Source organism: Doryrhamphus excisus, linkage group LG15, assembly GCF_037039965.1.
Source record: "Doryrhamphus excisus strain RoL-2023G ecotype Guam linkage group LG15, RoL_Dexc_Guam_v1.1, whole genome shotgun sequence".
In the NCBI taxonomy this organism is placed as follows: Eukaryota; Metazoa; Chordata; class Actinopteri; order Syngnathiformes; family Syngnathidae; genus Doryrhamphus; species Doryrhamphus excisus.
The window spans coordinates 16,161,512-16,184,266 of record NC_136371.1 but is presented as its reverse complement, the minus strand read 5'-3'; the positions used below and the strand labels follow the sequence as shown (position 1 = coordinate 16,184,266).

General features: G+C 34.8%; 1 protein-coding gene across 5 annotated transcripts in view; it reads left to right on the top strand.

Annotated features, from left to right (window-relative positions):
- The window catches only part of LOC131104194 (inositol polyphosphate-4-phosphatase type I A-like), a 37,726-nt gene that overhangs the window by 8,252 nt on the left and 6,719 nt on the right, over nt 1–22,755 (top strand). The window contains exons 3-27 of one of the 5 annotated variants that reach the window (XM_058051120.2): nt 534–766; nt 4,132–4,176; nt 4,262–4,380; nt 4,440–4,556; nt 4,641–4,720; nt 4,796–4,910; nt 7,074–7,164; nt 8,687–8,834; nt 8,912–9,042; nt 10,599–10,703; nt 10,768–10,876; nt 11,040–11,057; nt 11,685–11,871; nt 11,995–12,210; nt 13,752–13,893; nt 13,985–14,140; nt 15,764–15,838; nt 15,962–16,134; nt 16,206–16,329; nt 16,767–16,834; nt 18,647–18,846; nt 18,931–19,028; nt 19,098–19,210; nt 20,904–21,058; nt 22,090–22,523. In XM_058051120.2, coding sequence (XP_057907103.2) covers nt 661–766; nt 4,132–4,176; nt 4,262–4,380; nt 4,440–4,556; nt 4,641–4,720; nt 4,796–4,910; nt 7,074–7,164; nt 8,687–8,834; nt 8,912–9,042; nt 10,599–10,703; nt 10,768–10,876; nt 11,040–11,057; nt 11,685–11,871; nt 11,995–12,210; nt 13,752–13,893; nt 13,985–14,140; nt 15,764–15,838; nt 15,962–16,134; nt 16,206–16,329; nt 16,767–16,834; nt 18,647–18,846; nt 18,931–19,028; nt 19,098–19,210; nt 20,904–21,058; nt 22,090–22,270 — 3,072 coding nt within the window. In that variant the 5' untranslated portion in view covers nt 534–660 and the 3' untranslated portion in view covers nt 22,271–22,523. Of the gene's footprint in view, nt 1–533; nt 767–4,131; nt 4,177–4,261; nt 4,381–4,439; nt 4,557–4,640; nt 4,721–4,795; nt 4,911–7,073; nt 7,165–8,686; nt 8,835–8,911; nt 9,043–10,598; nt 10,704–10,767; nt 10,877–11,039; nt 11,058–11,684; nt 11,872–11,994; nt 12,211–13,751; nt 13,894–13,984; nt 14,141–15,763; nt 15,839–15,961; nt 16,135–16,205; nt 16,330–16,766; nt 16,835–18,646; nt 18,847–18,930; nt 19,029–19,097; nt 19,211–20,903; nt 21,059–22,089; nt 22,524–22,755 lie in introns of those variants that run through there. The other 4 variants (XM_058051123.2, XM_058051121.2, XM_058051124.2 and 1 more) reach the window with 4 other exon arrangements.

Sequence of the window (22,755 nt, the reverse complement as noted above, 5' to 3'; positions counted from 1 at the left end):
CATACAGCATCCATATCAAACTTAACATTCAATTTCATATCAAGGCGGGGGGCCTCAAAGTAGTGTCCTGCGGGCCACATTTGGCCCGCGGGACGCGTGTTTGAGACCACTGCTTTATAGTCACATTATTACCCTAACAATACAGTGGTCATAATTTCAACCAGACCATTTTAAAATGTAGTAAAAAAATTTTTTTGGGGGTTTTATTTTAAGTCAAAAAGTCTTGATGCAATAAACAAATATTATGTGATTCTTTTCATGCATTAAAATAAATAATTTTAAATATAAAAATAATATAATAAATATAAAAAAAATAAAATATAAATATAAATATATAAATAATATAATAAATAATTTTTATTCTTTTGTAAATTAGATTGTGATTCCACTCTGGGAAAAATTAATCACTAACACACACATCCCTTTAATATAATTTTATGCACTTAAAAACACCCTTTTTTCTTCTTTTGTGGTGTAATGGATTCCTATTTGAATGAACTTTCATACATGGTTGCCATACTTGTGTGACACAGAGAGGCCAGACGCTTCCAGGAGCAACCGTGGAGCCACACGGGGGGAAGGAGCGAGTCACATGGGAGTGTGTGACGGTACCTGCATAAGGCTGCGTGTTCAGGCCTACCGCCATTTCCTCGAACCGGCATGGCAGGGAGCAGAGAGCGCGGTGGCCGAACCCAGAGGCCGTGGTCGGTGTACCGGGCCAACACATTTCAGCTGTCCAGCGAGATGATCGGCTTGGCGCTCGCAGGTATGCAACCACTGAAGATGTTGGGAATATTATTTTTGGAGGAGGATGCTAAAAATGCTCAGTTTGCACACCGGTGACTCTTTATGCAGGAGTAACGTATTTCAAATGTTACCTACTTCTTAATACCACCACCATGACATCACAATTATACAAACCAGCATTAGTATGCAAAAATACAATATAACAATTACAGAATTGGGGATGAATAGCATTATTAAAGCAGATTTATTTCCCATTTTTGCTGTTTTCATTCGTTCATTTTAAGGCAGTTTTAAGTTTAAGGCATGGGTGTCCAAAGTGCAGCCCGAGGGCCATGTGCAGCATACAATTTTTTTTTTTTTTTTTTTGTTTTTTTACTGGTCCATTCTAACAAGAAAGCCAAAAAAAAAGAATAAATGGAAAAAGTGCAATAAATTAAAGTATTAAGAGGAAAATGTTGTAATAAGTATAAAAATAATAATAAATAAATAAAATACAAAAAAATAAAAAATTAAAAAATTGAAAAAAATAAGAATAATGTTGTAATATTATGAGGAAATAATTATGTCATTTTAGTAGCATAAAGTTGAAATATTGAAAAAAAGATCTTCTCTTTTTAAGTCATAATATGATGAGAGTCCAACAATGCAACTAATAAAGTTGTAATTTCTAGTAAATTACTTGTTGGAAAAAGTTCTAATGTGATGACAATAAAGTCAAAATTACCAGAAAAAAATTTATAAGAATAAAGTTTAAATAGGTTGCAGGCCTCACAGCTTGGCGACCCGAGTTCGATTTCACCCTCGGGTATCTCTGTGTGGAGTTTGCATGTTCTCCCCGTGCAAGTCACATCGTCATTCATTCATTTTCTACCGCTTTTCCTCACGAGGGTGGCGGGGGTGCTGGAGCCTATCCCAGTTGTCTTCGGGCGAGAGGCGGGGTACACCCTGGACTGGTGGCCAGCCAATCACTGGGCACATATAGACAAACAACCATTCACACTCACATTCATACCTATGGACAATTTGGATTCTAACAAAAAAAGTTACAAAAAAAAAAAAAGTAATTTTATGAGAACTCATAAATATTATTATTATAAATAAAACTCATAATAATAAATAAATAATAATAAATAAAACTCAGAATATTCTTAAAATTTTGAACTAAATTCTTGAAAAATCCTGTCATTTTTGTAGCAAAGAGGTAAAATATTGAAGAAAAAATTATGGAAAATATTATGGGAATGGTGCGGCACGGCGGTCTAGTGGTTAGCAAAAAAAAAAAAATGAACTCAGCCTTGTCATATAAAAAGCCTATTATTAGTTTCAACTTTACTCTTTTTTTTCATTATTTTTTTTCTTCTCAAATAATTTACAAAGATTTTCTTTTTGTAATATGATGACCTCATTCCCATAATATTTTCCATAATTTTGTCTTCAATATTTTACCTCTTTGCTACAAAAATGACATGATTTTTCAAGAATTTATTTCAAGAATATTATGAGTATTATTATTTATTATTATTTATTTATTTAAGTATTTATTATTATAAATGAGTTTTATTTCTAATAATATTTATGAGAACTTTTTTGTTAATATCCAAATTTTTCTTTTAATATTTTACTTTATTCTCATAATATTTCCCATAGTTTTTCTTTAATATTTATTCTCATTAATGAATGAATGAAAATTAATGAATGAATGAACCTTCTAAATGTGTTTTTTTTAACATTATTAGAGCTCTCTAGACATGAAGTAGCACCCCTATAGTCACTTATACACTCCTATAATTCATTATTTATGACATTACACAACTCTTTCGCTGGAGACTCGAGTTCAATTCCACCCTCGGCCATCTCTGTGTGGAGTTAGCATGTTCTCCTCGTGCATGCGTGGGTTTTCTCCGGGTACTCCGGTTTCCTCCATCATTCCGAAAAAATGCTAGGTTAATTAGCGACTCCAAATTGTCCATAGGTATGAATGTGAGTGTGAATGGTTGTTTGTCTATATGTGCCCTGTGATTGGCTGGCCACCAGTCCAGGGTGTACACCGCCTCTCGCCCAAAGACAGCTGGGATAGGCTCCAGCACCCCCGTGACCCTCGTGAGGAAAAGCGGTAGAAAATGAATGAATGTTCTGTTTTAGGCTGCACTGTGGTCGAGTGGTTAGCGCGCAGACCTCACAGCTAGAAGAACCGAGTTCAATCCCACCTTCGGCCATCTCTGTGTGGAGACATAGGCTTAAGTGCACACAAAATTCTGGCCTAAATTTTCAAAGTTAACCAAAAAAACATGCTAACCTTGGTTAACATCCGCCCCGGTTAACACGTGTTTTGGTTAACAAACAACACTATTGAGGCTACACGGCGGAGAGTGAATAGCACGCAGGCCACACAGCTAGGAAAACCAAGTTCAATCCCACCCTCGGCCATCTCTGTGTGGAGTTTGCATGTTTTCAAAAAAATGCTAGGTTAATTAGCGACTCCAAATTGTCCATAGGTATGAATGTGAGTGTGAATGGTTGTTTGTCTATATGTGCCCTGTGATTGGCTGGCCACCAGTCCAGGGTGTACACCGCCTCTCGGCCAAAGACAGCTGGGATAGGCTCCAGCACCCCTGCGACCCTTGTAAGAATAAGCGGTAGAAAATGAATGAATGTTTAATTTTAGGCTGCACTGTGGTCGAGTGGTTAGCGCGCAGACCTCACAGCTAGAAGAACCGAGTTTAATCCCATGTTCGGGCATCTCTGTGTGGAGTTTGCATGTTCTCCCCGTGCATGCATGGGTTTTCTCCGGGTACTCCAGTTTCCTCCCACATTCCAAAAACATGCTAGGTTAATTAGCGACTCCAAATTGTCCATAGGTATGAATGTGAGTGTGAATGGTTGTTTGTCTATATGTGCCCTGTGATTGGCTGGCCACCAGTCCAGGGTGTACCCCGCCTCTTGCCCGAAGACAGCTGGGATAGGCTCCAGCACCCCCCGCGACCCTCGTGAGGATAAGCGCTAGAAAATGAATGAATGAATGCTAGTGGACGAGTGGTTACCACACAGGCCTCACAGCTAGGTGACCCGAGTTCGATTCCACCTTGGCCATTTCTGTGTGGAGTTTGCATGTTTTCCCCGTGGGTTTTCTCCGGGTACTCCGGTTTCCTCCCACATTCCAAAAACATGCTAGGTTAATTAGCGACTCCAAATTGTCCATAGGTATGAATGTGAGTGTGAATGGTTGTTTGTCTATATGTGCCCTGTGATTGGCTGGCCATCAGTCCAGGGTGTACACTGCCTCTCAGACAGCTGGGATAGGCTCCAGCACCCCCCGGGACCCTCGTGAGGAAAAGCGGTAGAAAATGAATGAATATGTCATATGGCATCTTTCATGTGTTCCAGGAAACAGTCAAGACCCAGATGAACCTGTGCTCGAGTTCAGCATCGGTGAGTCGACCCCAAAAGGGTCAAAAACTGCAGACTTGTGATGTATTTATGAAAGTCATGGTTGACTCCATGTGTCACGGGGCAGCCTGCACAGATCTTCTGACTCCTGCTTTGGATCGGAAGCCCAACAGTTTTGTAGCCGTGAGCTGCACAACGCCGCCACAGGCCTTCTGGACCAAACACGCCCAGACGGAAGTCATGGAGGTGAAATATGATGATGATGTACACATAATGCACATTGTTCATGTCAACCATGTCAACAGGGAACCAGCAACCCCATCTTCCTTAGCAGCGTCGCCTTCTTCCAGGATTCAAACATCAACCAGCAGACGCAGGTTAAACTGGCCGTGTACGACGTCAAGGACCGCTCCCACGGCACTGTGCGACATCGACACTCGCATCCCATGCATGAGTCTACTTTTATTGGAACTGATACTTGTGTTTTTTTTTTTGTGTGGGCTCAGATGTACATGTTGGGATCGGCGCTTTTCCCCGTGAAGGAGTTGTTGCAGGACAAAGAGCACAGATTAGAGCTGGAGCTCAGGTAGCACACGCGAGGCCTGCTTTCTCACGTGCTACTAAGATGGTTGTGTTTTCAACGAATGGTTTTGATACGCAGGTCAGCGGAGAACAAGCGGGTGGGGAACGTCTCTGTGGCCGCTTGGCAGCTGGACGAGAAAGCACAGCAGAGAATTTCAGTCGGGCGCCTTCCGGACAGCAACAATGGCCGCCGGGTAGGGAAATATCTTAAAGCAGGGGTGTTCCAACTTTGTCCAGCGGGGGCCACGTACCAAAAATAATGAAATGATGCAATGGTCACTGGTCACAAAGTTATATATATTTAAAAAAAAACTGAACTCAGCCTTGTCATATAAAAAGCCTATTATTAGTTTCAACTTTGCTTTTTTTAAATTATTTTTTTATTATAATTTACCAAATTTTTTTCATTCCCATAATATTTTCCGTAATTTTTTCTTCAATATTTTACCTCTTTGCTACAAAAATGACATGATTTTTCAAGAATTTATTTCAAGATTTCAAGAATATTATGAGTTTTATTTATTATTTATGATTTATTTATTTATTTATTACAAATTAGTTTTATTTATAATAATATTTATGAGTTCTTATAAAATTCTAACTTTTTTTGTTAGAATCCAAATTTTTCTTTTTAATATTTTACTTTATTCTCATAATATTTCCCATAGTTTTTTCTTTAATATTTCATCTCATGGCTACTAGTACCCCGCCTCACGCTCGAAGACAGCTGGGATAGGCTCCAGCGCCCCCTGCGACCCTTGTGAGGAAAAGCGGTAGAAAATGAATGAATGGATGAATGAATATTTAAAAAAACTGAACTCAGCCTTGTCATATAAAAAGCCTATTATTAGTTTCAACTTTGCTCTTTTTTTCATTATTTTTTTCTTCTCAAATAATTTACCAAAATTTTTTTATTGTAATATGATGACCTCATTCCCATAATATTTTCCGTAATTTTTTCTTCAATATTTTACCTCTTTGCTACAAAAATGACATGATTTTTCAAGAATTTATTTCAAGATTTCAAGAATATTATGAGTTTTATTTATTTATTTATTTATTTATTTATTTATTTATTTTAAATGAGTTTTATTTATAATAATATTTATGAGTTCTCATAAAATTATAACTTTTTTTGTTAGAATCCAAATTTTTCTTTTTAATATTTTACTTTATTCTCATAATATTTCCCATAGTTTTTTCTTTAATATTTCATCTCATGGCTACTAGTACCCCGCCTCATGCTCAAAGACAGCTGGGATAGGCTCCAGCACCCCCGCGACCCTCTTGAGGAAAAGTGGTAGAAAATGAATGAATGAATGAATATTAAAAAAAAACTGAACTCAGCCTTGTCATATAAAAAGCCTATTATTAGTTTCAACTTTGCTTTTTTTAAAATTATTTTTTTATTATAATTTACTAAAAAAATTGTTTGTAATATGATGACCTCATTCCCATAATATTTTCCGTAATTTTTTCTTCAATATTTTACCTCTTTGCTACAAAAATCACATGATTTTTCAAGAATTGATTTCAAGAATATTATGAGTTTTATTTATTATTTATGATTTATTTATTTATTTATTATTTCAAATTAGTTTTATTTATAATAATATTTATGAGTTCTTATAAAATTATAACTTTTTTTGTTAGAATCCAAATTTTTCTTTTTAATATTTTACTTTATTCTCATAATATTTCCCATAGTTTTTTCTTTAATATTTCATCTCATGGCTACTAGTACCCCGCCTCATGCCCGAAGACAGCTGGGATAGGCTCCAGCACTCCCCGCGACCCTCGTGAGGAAAAGTGGTAGAAAATGAATGAATGAATGAATATTTTTAAAAAAAACTATTATTAGTTTCAACTTTGTTTTTTTTCATTATTTTTTTCTTCTCAAATAATTTACCAAAATTATCTTAATATTATCGTAATATGATGACCTCATTCCCATAATATTTTCCGTAATTTTTTCTTCAATATTTTACCTCTTTGCTACTAAAATTACATGATTTTTTCCTCATATTATGAGTTTATTCTCATAATATTATAACTTTATTCTTATTATTGTTTCTTTCCATTTTTTTCATTTATTTATTTTGTTTTTTAATTAATTAATTAATTAATTATTATAATTATTACAACATTTTCCTCTTAATACTTTGACTTTATTCTTTTCAATTTATTACACTTTTTCCATTAATTTTTTTGGCTTTCTTGTTAGAATGGGCCAGAAAAAAAAAAACAAAAAACAATTGCATGCTGCACATGGCCCTCAGGCAGCACTTTGGACACCACTGCCTTAAAACTTTCTTCATGCACACCAAAGCTTGAGTGCCTTCATTGTTCCCTTGTAGACGATGCTTGCTGTTGACGAGAGCCTGTCGGAAGCGATGGGAGTCCGAATAAAGTACGCCTCGTTGTGCAGAGACACACTGCTGCGTTCAGGTGCAGTGACGTTTTCCACAAATTTGCATTTGTTATTTTTTTTTGTGTGGCATGTTTATATTCAAACATGGATGCTCCCTCATATAAACTCCATTTTGTTTATTTCAGGGGTCTCAAACACGCGGCCCGTGGGCCAAATGTGGCACGCAGGACACTAGTTTGAGGCCCCCGCCTTGATATGAAATTTAATGTTAGTGCGGCCCGCGCAAGTTTGATATGGATGCTGTATGGTATCATGTACCCAGAAAAAATGATTACGTTTGATTAATGTTCATGTTAAAGGTTAAATAACTGTTAATAGTTATCCTCCCTATCCGTGTGGAAGTGGTAAGTTTTTGGCTATTTAAGTTGAAAGGAAATAACTTGAAGGCTACCGTTTAGGTCGCTAGCTCTCTAGTTTGCGAGTTAGCATGTGTCTCAAGACCCTGCAGTTGCGCAATATGTTGTAAATAATATTTAAATTAAATTTTAAAAAATTTAAATTATTCTTAATTAAAATAAAAATTATTTTTAATTAAAATAAAAATTATTTTTAATTAAAATTAAAATTAAAATTAAAATTAAAATTAAAATTAAAATTAAAATTAAAATTAAAATTAAAATTAAAATTAAAATTAAAATGGATGCTGTATGGTATCATGTACCCAGAAAAAATTATTACGTTTGATTAATGTTCATGTTAAAGGTTAAATAACTGTTAATAGTTATCCTCCCTATCCGTGTGGAAGTGGTAAGTTTTTGGCGATTTAAGTTGAAAGGAAATAACTTGAAGGCTACCGTTTAGGTCGCTAGCTCTCTAGTTTGCGAGTTAGCATGTGTCACAAGACCCTGCAGTTGCGCAATATGTTGTAAATAATATTTAAATTAAAATTATTCTAAATTAAAATTGAAATTAAAGTTATTAAAATTAAAATTAAAATTAAAATTAAAATTAAAATTAAAATTAAAATTAAAATTAAAATTAAAATTAAAATGTGACTATAGTCATGTTTTGTCATGTCTACAGGGCTCTAATAATGCTTTGTTCATTTTAATCTGAAAAAAATCATTTGTCTACCCACCAACTATATGTGGTTTCTTAAGTTTTTATTATTTGCCGTTTTATTATTATTATTATTATTATTATATTTATTACTGATTGATTGTCTTTATTCTTGATTTGTTTATTTATTTTTCATCTTATTTTGTGTAGAAAAATAAAAAGTAAGATATTTGAGAACAGTGGAATGTTTTATCAGAGCTTTTATTGTTGAAAATTGGAGCCAAAGCCAAGTTTTTTAATTTTTTTGTTTTTAATAAATGCGTTTTTTTTGTTTGTTTTTTTTGGAAAACCCAGACCCGAGTTTGAGATCCCTGGTTTATTTGCTATCACGCTGTCCTCCATCTGTCCTTGGCTCCATGTTTACATCACACCATGAATCTTATTACCAAGAAAGATTGTATTGATTCCGCTCGGTGACTGTGAGGGATCTGTTTACTTCAAGTTCTAAATATAATAATATGGATTTTTATGCGTTTTCAGTGTTTGGAGGCACAATGTCCAGGATGTACCGCTTCCCCACAACGAATGCCAACCACCTACGGGTGCTTGAACAGATGGCCGAGAGCGTCTTGTCCCTGAACATCCCTAGACAGTTTGTCAAACTGCTGCTGGAGGAGGACACGGCTCGGTACAACACACACACTGTTAGAACAATATTGCGTAATATTTTATGTAACACTTAACGTGAAATCATTTTCCTGGTAGGGTGGGGGAGCTGGAAGAACTGGGGGAGCTGTCCCCTTGCTGGGAGAACCTGCGGCGACAGATCGTCGCTCACTACCAGGCCATCCTCGTCTCGTACCAGGAAACGCTGTCTGACCTCAGTGGCTACAAAGGTTTCAACCAATTTGCTTCTTCTTTGGTTTGCGCTCCATCGTACAGAAAATCTAATCAATCGGTTCTAGAGAAAATGATGCAAAATTATTCTAAATGAGGAATAAATGGAACTTAGTTGATGCAAATTGAACCCAGATCTTCCAGATCTCCTGACTGTCTGGCCATGATGCTAACTAGGGATCGAACGATATGGTTTTTTTTAGGCCGATGCCGATCACGATTTTTTTCCATCACCCTTAGCCGATATTTGTGGCCGATACTGCTTTTGCTCCCTCAATGTACATCAGGGGTCTCAAACTCAATTTACTTGGGGACCACTGGAGCTCGGGTCTGGGTGAGACTGGGCCGCATCAGGTTTTCAAAAAAAAAAAAAAAAAACGCATTTATTAAAAACAAAAAACTTTGCTTTGGTTCCAATTTTCTACAATGCCATAATGGGTACCATAGTAAGTGTCAATATAGTGATATATATAGCACATCATGACTGGTTCAAGACTTTATTTTATTTTATTTTATTACTTATACATTTGTTCACTTCCTGCTTTCCGTAATACAGTTGGAGGTTTTGGTTTTTTTTTTTTAATAATGCACCTCGTACTGAGGTTTATTTTATTTTATTTTATTTTATTACTTATACATTTGTTCACTTCCTGCTTTCCGTAATACAGTTGGAGGTTTTTTTTTGTTTGTTTTTTAATAATGCACCTCGTACCGAGGTTATTTTATTTTTTTTATTTTATTTTATTTTATTTTATTTTATTTTATTTTATTTTATTTTATTTTATTTTATTTTATTTTATTTTATTTTATTTTATTTTATTTTATTTTATTGTTACTCTTCATCCTTGTATTTATCAAACATCAACTGCTTGTATTGTTTCTTGAATTGGCTCATCGTTGTGCATTGTTTGACTTCCTTACTCAATCCATTCCATAGTTTGATTCCACATCCTGAAATGCTATGCTAACGCTAACGTAGTCCTAGCATAGAAGTGTTTCAAATGTACTTTTTCTTCTGTTTGAAGATGAACTATATCAGCAAGTTGAAGTATTTGTGATTTTAGAAATAAGGAGTTAGTATGTTCTCTGTAGGCGGCATTATGAATTATCCTTACTGGCCTTTTTTGCAGTACATTTAGCAAGTGAAGATTGCTTTTATAGTTATTACCCCGAGTTATTACGGCCGACCGATGTATCAGTCGATCCTTACTGCTAACCAATAGACCACCAGGCAACCGGTCTTAGGATTCGGTCTCTGCTATTTGTAGCTGATTGGTTGGTTGGAAGGTGTGGGTCCCAAAAGAAAAAGCAACAGTAAAATATGGTGGTGGTAGTGTGATGGTCTGGGGCTTTTTTGCTGCTTCAGGACCAGGAAGACTTGCTGTAATAAAGGAAAGTGTGTGTCCCCCAAAAGAAAAAGAACATCATAGCAACAGTAAAATATGGTGGTGGTAGTGTGATGGTCTGGGGCCTGTTTTGCTGCTTCAGGACCAGGAAGACTGTGAAACTGATGTAAGCTCAGTAATGAACGTCGCCACTACTCATTCTCCATCAGGTCCGTCATTCAAAGCCAGCAGCCGGAAGGCGGACAGGAAGATGGAGTTCATTTCGACCAACCTGCACATTCAGCGAATGAGAGTCCAGGATGAGTTTGGTTTGGGTAAGCATTTATGTTGACATTTTTTTTGTTTTTTGTTTTTATATATTTTCGCTTTTGCTTCCAGAGCACACGTACGATGTCGTCACTATCGGTGCGCCGGCCGCACACTGCCAGGGTTTTAAAAATGGCGGCTTGAGAAAACTCACTCAGAAGTTTGAAGAAGCAAAAAAACAGTAAGTTTGAAGATTATTTTTAAAGTTTTTTTCACTTGATCATGGTGATTTTTTTTTATTTATTCACTTGATTTATAATTTGCTATAATTTACTTTACATGATTGCATTATTTCTGCAGTTCAGTCCTCTTAATTGTTTTATTTTTGTGACTTTTGGGGTCAGCGCTTATGAGGAGGTGCGGTGAGTGGATCGCACTGATTTTGCTTCCTTTTTTGTTTGTCTGTGTTTATTATGCCACAAAAACCGCCATCTTTTTCTTCTTCAAGTCATTACTGCACATTTGTACACAGTCCCTTCACCAAAATAAGCACATGTGACTCATTGGTTGGAGTTTTTTAACCCCTTAGCGTTCCATAGTCCACCCCGTGAATGGATGGATTTTATCACAGAACCAAAATCGGAGATTTATAATCCGATACTTTTTTCTAATATAATGTAAGTTTTTTTATTACTTTTTATTTTTAATTTTTAAAGATTTTTACATTCTAATTAAAAAAAATAATTTTCATTAAAAAAAATTTTTTTTAGTTTGCCCACCACTACAATACTCCGTGTGTCTTGAAAAATCAGTCAAAATTGTCTCAAATGACTGGGATTGAACGAGTTAAGGTGCTGATAAAAATCTAACGTTAAAGTGAGGATTGTTTGATTGTCTCTTTGTTTTTAAACGTTACATCGTCTTTATTGCTTTTGTTAAAAAGGCATGCGCATGCAAATGCACTTTTGAAATAGTTCATAGAGGCACTACGAGGTTTGACATCAACCTCCACAAACAAGCTACTCATGCCAAATGTCTCCCCTCTGCAGCAGCACCCTCTCCAGCTCGCAGTCTATGGTCTTCATACCTCAGGATGTGGTCCGAGCCAAAGAGATCATCTCCCACATCAACACACTGAAGACGCAGGTCAATTATTATGCGGAGAGACTTTCCAGAGCCGCAAAGGACCGCTCTGCCAGCGGAATTGAAAGGACACTTGCCACACTGGCTGATAAGGTACTGGATCGCCACCATGTATCTCTAGTAGTAGTAGTAGTAGTAGTAGTAGTAGTAGTAGTATAATTGACCGAATGATAACACGACCGCACGTCATATGTCACCACCACCTGCTCCGCTAAGACTCGACAGCTGGTGACGGTGTGTGACTGCGAGCTGCTGGCGTCTGCCATTCAGGCCCTGAACGCGGCACGGCCCGAGTACATCGCTTCCAAATCGTCTCCCTCTGCTGATTCGGAGCAAGTTGTTCTCCGCAATGACCAGGACACGCTTCTCGCAAAGTGGAGTGGCAATAACAGTCGGTCATCATTGCTTGTGGACTGGCATGAGAAGGAGTGGGTATGTGACACGGATCACACTCATATCATTTTTTTTATTTTTTATTTGTATTTTTTATTTTTTATTTTTTATTTTTTATTTTTTATTTTTTATTTTTTATTTTTTATTTTTTATTTTTTATTTTTTATTTTTTATTTTTTATTTTTTATTTTTTATTTTTTATTTTTTATTTTTTATTTTTTATTTTTTATTTTATTATTATTATTATTATTTTATTTTATTTTATTTTATTTTATTTTATTTATTATTTATTATTTATTATTTATTATTTATTATTTATTATTTATTATTTATTATTTATTATTTATTATTTATTATTTATTATTTATTATTTATTATTTATTATTTATTATTTATTATTTATTATTTATGGCCAAGGGTGGAACTGAACTCGGGGTCTCCAGCAAAAGAGTTGTCACAAATAATGAATTATAGGAGTGTATAAGTGACTATAGGGGTGCTAATTCATGTCTAGAGAGCTCTAATAATGTTGAAAAAACACATTTAGAAGGTTCATTCATTCATTAATTTTCTAGTGCTTATCCTCACGAAGGTCGTGGGGGTGCTGGAGCCTATCCCAGCTGTCTTCAGGCGAGAGGCGGAGTCCACCCTGGACTGGTGGCCAGCCAATCACAGGGCACATATAGACAAACAACCATTCACACTCACATTCATACCTATGGACAATTTGGAGTCGCTAATTAACCTAGCATGTTTTTGGAATGTGGGAGGAAACCGGAGTACCCGGAGAAAACCCACGCATGCACGGGGAGAACATGCAAACTCCACACAGAGATGGCCGAGGGTGGAATTGAACCCTGGTCTCCTAGCTGTGAGGTCTGCGCGCTAACCACTCGACCCACCGTGCAGCCTGCTATCCTTTCAATAGTCTCTCTAAAAAATGAAAAATAGAAAATATAAAGTGAAAAATATAAAGTGACAAATAAAAAATTTAAAATTAAAATTAAAGTGAAAAATAAGAAATAAAAAAATATAAAGTGAAAAGTGAAAAATAAGAAATAAAAAATATAAAGTGAAAAATACAAAATAAAAAATATAAAGTGAAAAGTGAAAAATACGAAATAAAAAATATAAAATATAAAGTGAAAAATGAAAAATACAAAATAAAAAAATATAAAATATAAAGTAAAAAATAAAAAATAAAAAATAAAAAAACAAGGCCTTGTTTTTAGTTGTTGTTAATTATTAGTTGTCGAATGGGTCAATTCGACCCACCCGAGCCCACCCCCTTCTCCCCCTCCTTCCCGAGCCATCCTGCGTCACCTTGCGCTGTGCAACAAAATTAGAGCCAATTGTGTACAACATGGTTGACGGCTTTAAAAAAAAATAAATAAAAAATTACAACCAAACGGCTAATTTTCCGACTTCTCAGCCACAACTAACAAATTGCATATTGCATATACATGTGACTCATGTCGCCATTTTTCTTCTTGTCTATTTCCCATAGGATATTTATGTAACTACGTATCCCTGTGGATTTGATGTGGGTGATAAACGTGTGCTGTGGTGTCTCCCGTTAGGAGAAAGTATGGCTGAATGTGGACAAATCTCTGGAGTGCATCATCCAGCGTGTGGACAAGCTGCTGCAGAAGGAGAAGAATCTCGGCGATGGCGGCCAAGACCGAGTCCACGCGGACCCACATGGCGGCGGCCATACGAAGGGTAACGCATGTACACACACACATGCATGTGTTGCTGCAAAAAAAAATCACACTATGACGCTTCTAACTTGGGCCCGTTGGGCTTTGCAAAGGTGATGGAAAACGTAGAGCTTTCTGGATCAACCCGGGAAGTTCATTGCGGGAATTTCCACCATTATCATCATCATCATCAGCATCACCTCCCACATCATCATCCTCTTTGCCTGCTCTCTCATCTGCATGCCTTCCGAGCCCTAAACAAGACAACTGTAGGTGGATTACATATGATATTATAATAATATACGTACTCTGCCATTGTTGCATATGTGTCCTCTCAATTGGGGTTTAATTTTGAGTTAACAAAATTGTCTGGGGGGACAGAATATATATTTAACACAGGGGTCTCAAACTCAATTTACTTGGGGGGCCACTGGAGCTCGGGTCTGGGTGAGACTGGGCCGTTTTTTTTTTTACTTTAAGCCCTGTCTAAATATTATATATGATCATATTTGAACTTTATTCTCCTCGGAAATGTGTATCTTTTTTTCCAACATTTTATTAATGCGTTGTACTCATTATTTATTCATTAAAATATTATTCCCAGAATATTGGGAATAATATTTAATAATAATAAAAATAATATAAAATAACAATAACATATTATTATATTATATTAATATAATATAAAATAATAAAAAAGAATTATATTAAAATATTATTCCCAGAATGTTGGGAATAATATTTAATAATAATAATACAAAATAATAGTAATAAAATATTATTATTTTATGTTATATTAAATATTTCATATTATATTAATATAATATACAGTAATTAAAAAAATTATATTAAAATATTATTCCCAGAATATTGGGCATAATATTTAATAATAATAATATTTTTTTTTACTTTAAGCCCTGTATAAATATTGTATATGATCATATTTAAACTTTATTCTCCTCTACTCATCTTTTTTTCTAACATTTTATTAATGCATTGTACTCATTATTTATTCATTAAAATATTATTCCCAGAATATTGGGAATAATATTTAATAATAATAAAAATAATAAAGAATAATATTAAAATATTATTCCCAGAATATTGGGAATAATATTTAATAATAATAATAATATAAAATAATAATAAAATATTCTTATTTTATATTATATTAAATATTTTATATTATATTAATATAATATACAATAATTAAAAATAATATTAAAATATTATTCCCAGAATATTGGGCATAATATTTAATAATAATAAAACTAATATAAAATAATAATAATAATAAAATACTATTTTATATTATATTAAATATTTTATATTAATATAAAATTATAAAAAAATATATTAAAATGTTATTCCCAGAATATTGGGAATTATATTTAATAAAATAATATAAAATAATAATAATAAAATATTATTATTTTATATTATATTAAATATTTCATGTTATATTAATATAATATAAAATAGTAAAAAAATAGTATTAAAATATTATTCCAGAATATTGGGCATAATATTTAATAATAATAAAATAATATAAAATAACAATATATTACTTTATATTATATTAAATATTTATATTATATTAATATAAAATAATAAAAAAATGATATTAAAATATTATTCCCAGAATATGGGGAATAATATTTTATTCCCAGAATATTGTTTATTTTCTTACCAGTATAACTTTTTCTACATCCTTATTGTGTCTATTTTTATTTATTTGTTTATTTTTTTAGAAGATGCCATGGGCCAATTTATAAATAAAAAAACAAAAAAAACACTTTAGCCCCCCACTTGGATTAGAAAACGACACTTTCAAAATAATGGACTGGTCTCAGGTCCACATTTATATGTGTGTGCATCTCTGTGGCTTCCAGCACCCGCTAGTCACGCATGCTGCTCCTCATCCCTTCTTCTGGACGGGAGCCCTAATGTCGAGGAGGCGTACCCAGGTAAGCGCTGCCTGCAAGCACGACCGTCTGCTTACTATCATGTCCGCCTCCTCTCCTTTCCTTCTGAGCTCACTTGACAGTTGGCGGTTGTCGGGATGACATCGCTACGCTTGTGTTCCCCAGGCGAGTGGAGCGAGGCGTTGTACCCTCTCCTCACCACGCTCACCGACTGTGTCGCCATGATGAGCGACCAAGCCAAAAAGTCCATGGTCTTTCTGCTCATGCAGGACAGCGCTCCCACTATCGCGATGGACGTTTCTCTGCAGTACCGCCGTGATGTCGTCTTCTGCCAGGCGGTCAGTCCGTCAGTCCGTCAGTCACATGACGAGGGGCGGGAAAACGTAACAATCTTGTGCTTGTGTTGCAGCTCACTGCTCTCATCTGCGGATTCATTATCAAACTGAGGAACTGTCTCCGTGATGACGGGTTCCTTCGACAGCTGTACACCATTGGCCTACTGGCTCAGTTTGAGTCCCTCCTCAGCACCTACGGTACACGCTCTTCCCTCGGCTCAGCGGGGTTCTCATGGGTCTTTTGGAATCATGAGGAAAAACACGACACATCCACAACAAGTTTAAGCATCACATAAATCTATTTCAAAATGCCCGCAAGGCATGCTGGGTAGTCCAACTGCAACAACAATATAAACTATGAACATTAAAACATTGGATATCAAGACTATGTTAACAATCAAGCAAAAATGTGAATGCAAAATATTGGGAGAAATATACCACAAGCTACCCAGCATGCCTTGCGGATGGAATACATGGTTTTTTTTTTTGGCATAGGTATTGTGTGTAGATATTGATTTGTATAGCCACATAATGCAGTAGGAAGTTTACTTTGTAACAAGGTTATTATATCTCATTTTTATGCAAATATCGGACACCCCTCGTGTAAACTCTGTGTTTGGCGTATGTGTTTTTAGGAGAGGAGGTGGCCATGTTAGAGGACATGAGCGTTGGAGTCATGGACCTGCGTAATGTCACCTTTAAGGTAGGATGATGGGTGGTACTATATACGTATACTCCTGATCCAAGACCAGTTGAAAATTGCAGTTGTATTGGCAAATGGAAGGCTAGGGGGTCCAGGTGATGTAGGTGGCTTCATAGAGGGCATCCACCGTCTAGAACAGTGATTCCCAAAGTGTGGGCTGCTGCCCCCTGGTGGGTTGTGGTGGTACTGTAGGTGGGCCATGAGAGGTCATTAAAAATAGGATAAATTTTTCCAAATATTATTATTAAAATTATTTGTATTGTAAAATATTTATGTAGTAACCTAAGTAATAACCTATTGAGTGTTATTGACCTGTTACAATAATAATAATAATAATAATAATAATTATTATTATTATTATTATTAGTAGTAGTAGTAGTATTGTTGTTATTATATATAATATTATATTATAATAATAATTATACAATAATTTATGAAATAATATCATATATAATAATAATAATAATAATTTTATTATAATTGTATTATATAATAGTGTTATTATTTTTATTATTATACAATTATTAATATTATTATTATATAATAATATAATATAAAAGTTGCAATAATTATATAATAATTAGAATAATAATTATTATTTATTATTATATTTATAATATGTTTATATTTGTAAATATGATTCCAAAGTGTGGGCTGCTGCCCCCTGTTGGGCGGTGGTGGTACTGCAGGTGGGCCATGAGAGGTCATTAAAAATAGGATTAATTTTTCCAAATATTATTATTAAAATTATTTGTATTGTAAAATATTTATGTAATAACCTAAGTAATAACCTATTGAGTGTTATTGACCTGTCATAATAATAATAATAATAATAATAATAATAATAATAATAATAATAATAATAATAATAATAATAATAATAATAATAATAATAATAATTAATAACAATAAAAATAATAATAAGTATTATTATTATTGTTGTATATAATAATTATATAATATAATATAATAATAAAATTAATATAATAATTAATATTAATATAGTAATTATATAATGATATATTATGTAATAATATTATAATATATATTTATAATAATTTTATTATAATTGTATTATATGTTATTATATAATAATTATTATTATATAATTATTATTATTATTATATAATATAAAAGTTGCAGTAATTATAATAATAATAGTTATTATTATATTTATAATATGTTTATACAATAGATTTAAGTATTTTTACATAAAAATTATATTTAGATTTTTAAAATATTTCAGTTGAACTTTTTATGTGTCAAGAAATAAACAAGAAATATCTTATAAAAATCAAGCTAAAGTATGTCTTCAAACAACAAAGTTCACTTTATTCAATATCTAATAATATCTAATAATATCAGCCAAGGGCTTTGTAGGACTTCAGGAGGTTTGCCACCAGCTGCTTATAATGATCTGTCAATTTCTGCTACCGGTCATGAAATTTCTCTACATGTATGTATTTTGTCCACTTCCAGAAAATATTAACTCATATTCAAACGTGCAGACAGGCTTTCAGGTAGAACTGTAGACATGCTGTACATTCTGATAAAGCTGCTTTTGCCTTATTTTGCATACATTTCCTATTTTGATGCAATACTCTATCTTGGAAACTATACCAATCTGCACTTCTCGCTTATTTATTAGTGACCAAAACAGGAATAAATTCACTACTTTTATTCTTTTATTCATTTTACTTGTAGACCAGTATTTTGCAAAATGTACATTCCGCCATATTTTCCAACTGGTCTTCAAACTCAGGAGCGCATGATCGGTGCCGTCCATGCCAGCATTGTGTTGTCACCTTGAAGGTCACACAGGCTCTGGGCGGCTCTGCCCTCGACATGTTACCGATCATCACCGGCAACCGCGACGGCTTCAACGTCCGCATCCCTTTGCCGGGAACCATGTTTGATGCGTTGCCGCGGGAGATCCAGAGCGGAATGCTGCTCAGGGTCCAGCCGGTGCATTTCAACGTCGGCATCAACGAGCAGCAGACGCTGGCAGAGAAGTAAGGAGGAGGAACCGGGACCTGAAGCTTTGTTTACATTTGCATGTTGGCTTTGGACTGGAGAAGGTTTTTATATGGTTTCAGGTTTGGAGACACGTCCCTTCAGGAGACCATCAACATGGAGAGTTTGACCAGGCTTAATTCTTACTATGAACAGTTTAAGGAAGTTCTACCTGAAGACTGTAAGAGATGAGAAATATAAACATTGACACCAATGACATGTCCTAGTTACCTTTCCTTGCAACCTTCAGGCCTCCCGAGGTCTCGGTCTCAGACTTGCCTTCCGGAGCTGCTCCGGTTCTTGGGGAAGAACGTGGAGTCGAGGAAAAACAAGAACGTGGACATCCTGTGGCAAGCAGCCGAGGTGATCTTTCTGGTGAACTAGACCTTCTGGAGCAGGGGTCTCAAACATGCGGCCCGCGGGCCAAATGTTGCACGCACGACACTAGTTTGAGGCCCTGGTCTCCTAGCTGTGAGGTCTGAGCGCTAACCACTCGACCGCCGTGCCGCCCACCCTAATAAATATATATCAATATTTTTGTTTTCCACTTATTAAACATATTTTTTTTACTATTTCACCCAACAATTTTACAGAAAAAAATTCGGCAAAAAATTCAATGCGGACTGTTTTTTATAAGCGTAAAATAGTGTATGTGTGTTAAATCAGGGGTCTCAAACATGTGCCCCGCGAGCCAAATGTGGCCCGCAGGACACCAGTTTGAGGCCCCCGCCTTGATATGAAAGTTTAATGTTAGTGCGGCGCTAGTCTCCTAGCTGTGAGGTATGCGCGCTAACCACTCGACCACCGTGCCGCCCACCCTAATAAATATATATTAATATTTTTGTTTGCAACCTATTAAACATTAAACATACTATGTGATTCTTGTGTAATTATGACATTTTCTTGTTAGATTGCTACACATTTTTCCAATTTTCCTGTTATTTTTAGAAATTTTCTTGTTAAATTACATTTTTTTGAATGTGCTTCAGAACAACAAAAATACAGCTACGGACCACAAATGGCCCCAAGGCTGCACTTTGGATGCCACTGCCCTTGACAAAAGGGCACTACACACATAGTAGTGGCATTTGAGAAGCATTTAGAGCAGAGGTGGGCAAACTACAGCCCGGGGGCCACATGCGGCCCACCAAGTGTTTGAATTCGGCCCGCAAGTATTTCAACATTTAACTTTCACAAAATTCGTACTTTGCTGTGGTGTGATGTTTAAAGTGCTCCTGAAAAATCAGGTGTCTCAAACACAAGGCCCGCGGGCCTAATGTGGCGCGCAGGACACTAGTTTGAGGCCCCCGCCTTGATATGAAAGTTTAATGTTAGTTTGATATGGATGCTGTATGGTATCATGTACCCAGAAAAAATTATTACGTTTGATTAATGTTCATGTTAAAGGTTAAATAACTGTTAATAGTTATCCTCCCTATCCGTGTGGAAGTGGTAAGTTTTTGGCGATTTAAGTTGAAAGGAAATAACTTGAAGGCTACTGTTTAGGTCGCTAGCTCTCTAGTTTGCGAGTTAGCATGTGTCTCAAGACCCTGCGGTTGCGCAATATGTTGTAAATAAAAAGAGTATAAATGTGACTATAGTCGTGTTTTGTCATGTCTACAGGGCTCTAATAATGCTTTGTTCATTTTAATCTGAAAATAATCATTTGTCTACCCACCAACTATATGTGGTTTCCGAAGTTTTTATTATTATTATTATATTTATTTATTTATTTATTACTGATTTATTGATTTTCTTTATTCTTGATTTGTTTATTTTTCATCTTATTTTGTGTAGAAAAATAAAAATTAAGATATTTGAGAACAGTGGATGTTTTATCAGAGCTTTTCTTGTAGAAAATTGGAACCAAAGCAAAGTTTTTTTAATTTTTTTTTTTTTAATAAATGCATTTTTTTTTTTTTTTTGGAAACCTGATGCGGCCTAGTCTCACCCAAACCCGAGCTCCAGTGGCCCCCAAGTAAATTGAGTTTGAGACCCCTGTTCTGGATCATTCCTTTCAATTGTCAGACTGTGATGTTTTCTATTCTGATCTCAGATCTGTCGTCGGCTTAATGGGGTTCGTTTCACCAGCTGCAAAAGCGCCAAGGATCGAACGGCCATGTCGGTGACACTGGAGCAGTGCCTGATCCTGCAGCACGAGCACGGAATGGCGCCTCAGGTCTTCACCCAGGCCCTGGACTGTATGCGAAGGTAGGACCCCGGTCTTGATCCGTTGTCGATGTTGATTCAAACCACAAACATTTTTTTTATGAATTTGTGCAAATATATGAAACATTACAGTGTATTTCTTACATCAATCAAAATATCATTTTCCATTATTTACATTTGTATTCAACTATCTGATCCCAAGCCCAAAAGGAGTAGGCTGAAGCTAAAGCTAATAAATGCCTACCCCTTTTTGCAAGATATAATCATGTTCATGCCACTGTCTTGTTATTATTATCATTATAATATTATTATTGTTTTCATTATTATTATTTTATTTATTTATTTATTTATTTATTTATTTATTTTATTTTTTATTTTTTATTTTATTTTATTTATTTTATTTATTTTTTATTTTTGTATTACTTGTCATTATTTTTTATAAAAATTAATAACAGATTTTTTCTTGAATATGTCCACTCCATACTACTAAAATTATATTGTTTTTTTTCTCATAATATTACCAGTTAATTCTCTAAAAATTATTATTATTAGAATGTGACTTTTTTTTGTATTAATATTTTGGATTTATTTTGGTAAATTATTTAATATTATCGACTTAATTGCTTCTTGTAGAGTGCTGTATCATTCCATGTGTTGTTCCATGAGGAATTTTTTAACGTCAGTAAATGAAATAGGGAACGTTTCATGAGAACCCCGCGGGCGGGCGGTCGCAGTGGGGTCGGGGGGTGCAGTGTGGGGGTCATTTTTGATCCGAATCAAGTGCTCAAGAACGTGTTCCTGCCTTTGTCAGCGGAATGAACATGGAGAAAATTCGGGAATTTTGGCGTATGTTGGCGAAAAAGAGGTCTCAATTTTTCCTTCTTTTGTCTCTTTTCCTCTCTCTCCTTTTCCTGCTTCCTGTTTCCCGCTTCATTGCACTCGTTTTTGCTGGATACTTTGTGATGTTGTCGTGTTTTTGTTTTTTTTTTTATTCCTATACGCTTTGGCTTTAATTTGCCATTACTTCTGTCACCCCGGCTCATAATTCATGCCCCCCCCCGCCCCACCTTTAGCATTGGGACGAGGGAGGGGGTGATCCAGAAGAACCTGAGTGGTTTACTGCCAGTTCGGGACTTCCGCATGGACCCCAGCCTCCTGTACTCTCTGCCCCTGCTGGCCCTCAGCCCCAACCTTCTGGTGGTGTGGATCTTCCTCAGCGTGGCTTTTATTCTGGCGAGACTCCGTTGCAGCTGAGCGGCTGCGAACGACCAAATCTTATTTTTTTTTAAATTTACGTTTAATACCCCCCCCCACAAGGAGGGAGCGGTTCATGCAATTCTGGACATGTGTCGCTGTCTCGCGTTAGCTATGCTGCATGTTCAAGTGATGCCTTGTGCACAGGAACATTTTCTGTTTCCTGCTGGGTCAGCTGACCCTCTTATTAGTATAAGTATCAATAATACAGGTGGTCCTTGGGTTATAAAGAAGTTCTATATATTTCAAGGAAATATAATAATAATAATAATAATTTTAAAAGAATTGCAAGTTTATTTTATTTATTTTATTTATTTTATTACTATTAATTTTATTATTATTTTTTATTTTTATTTTTATTTTTATTTTTATTTTTATTTTTATTTTTATTTTTATTTTTATTTTTATTTTTATTTTTATTTTTATTTTTATTTTTATTTTTATTTTTATTTTTATTTTTATTTTTATTTTTATTTTTCATAATT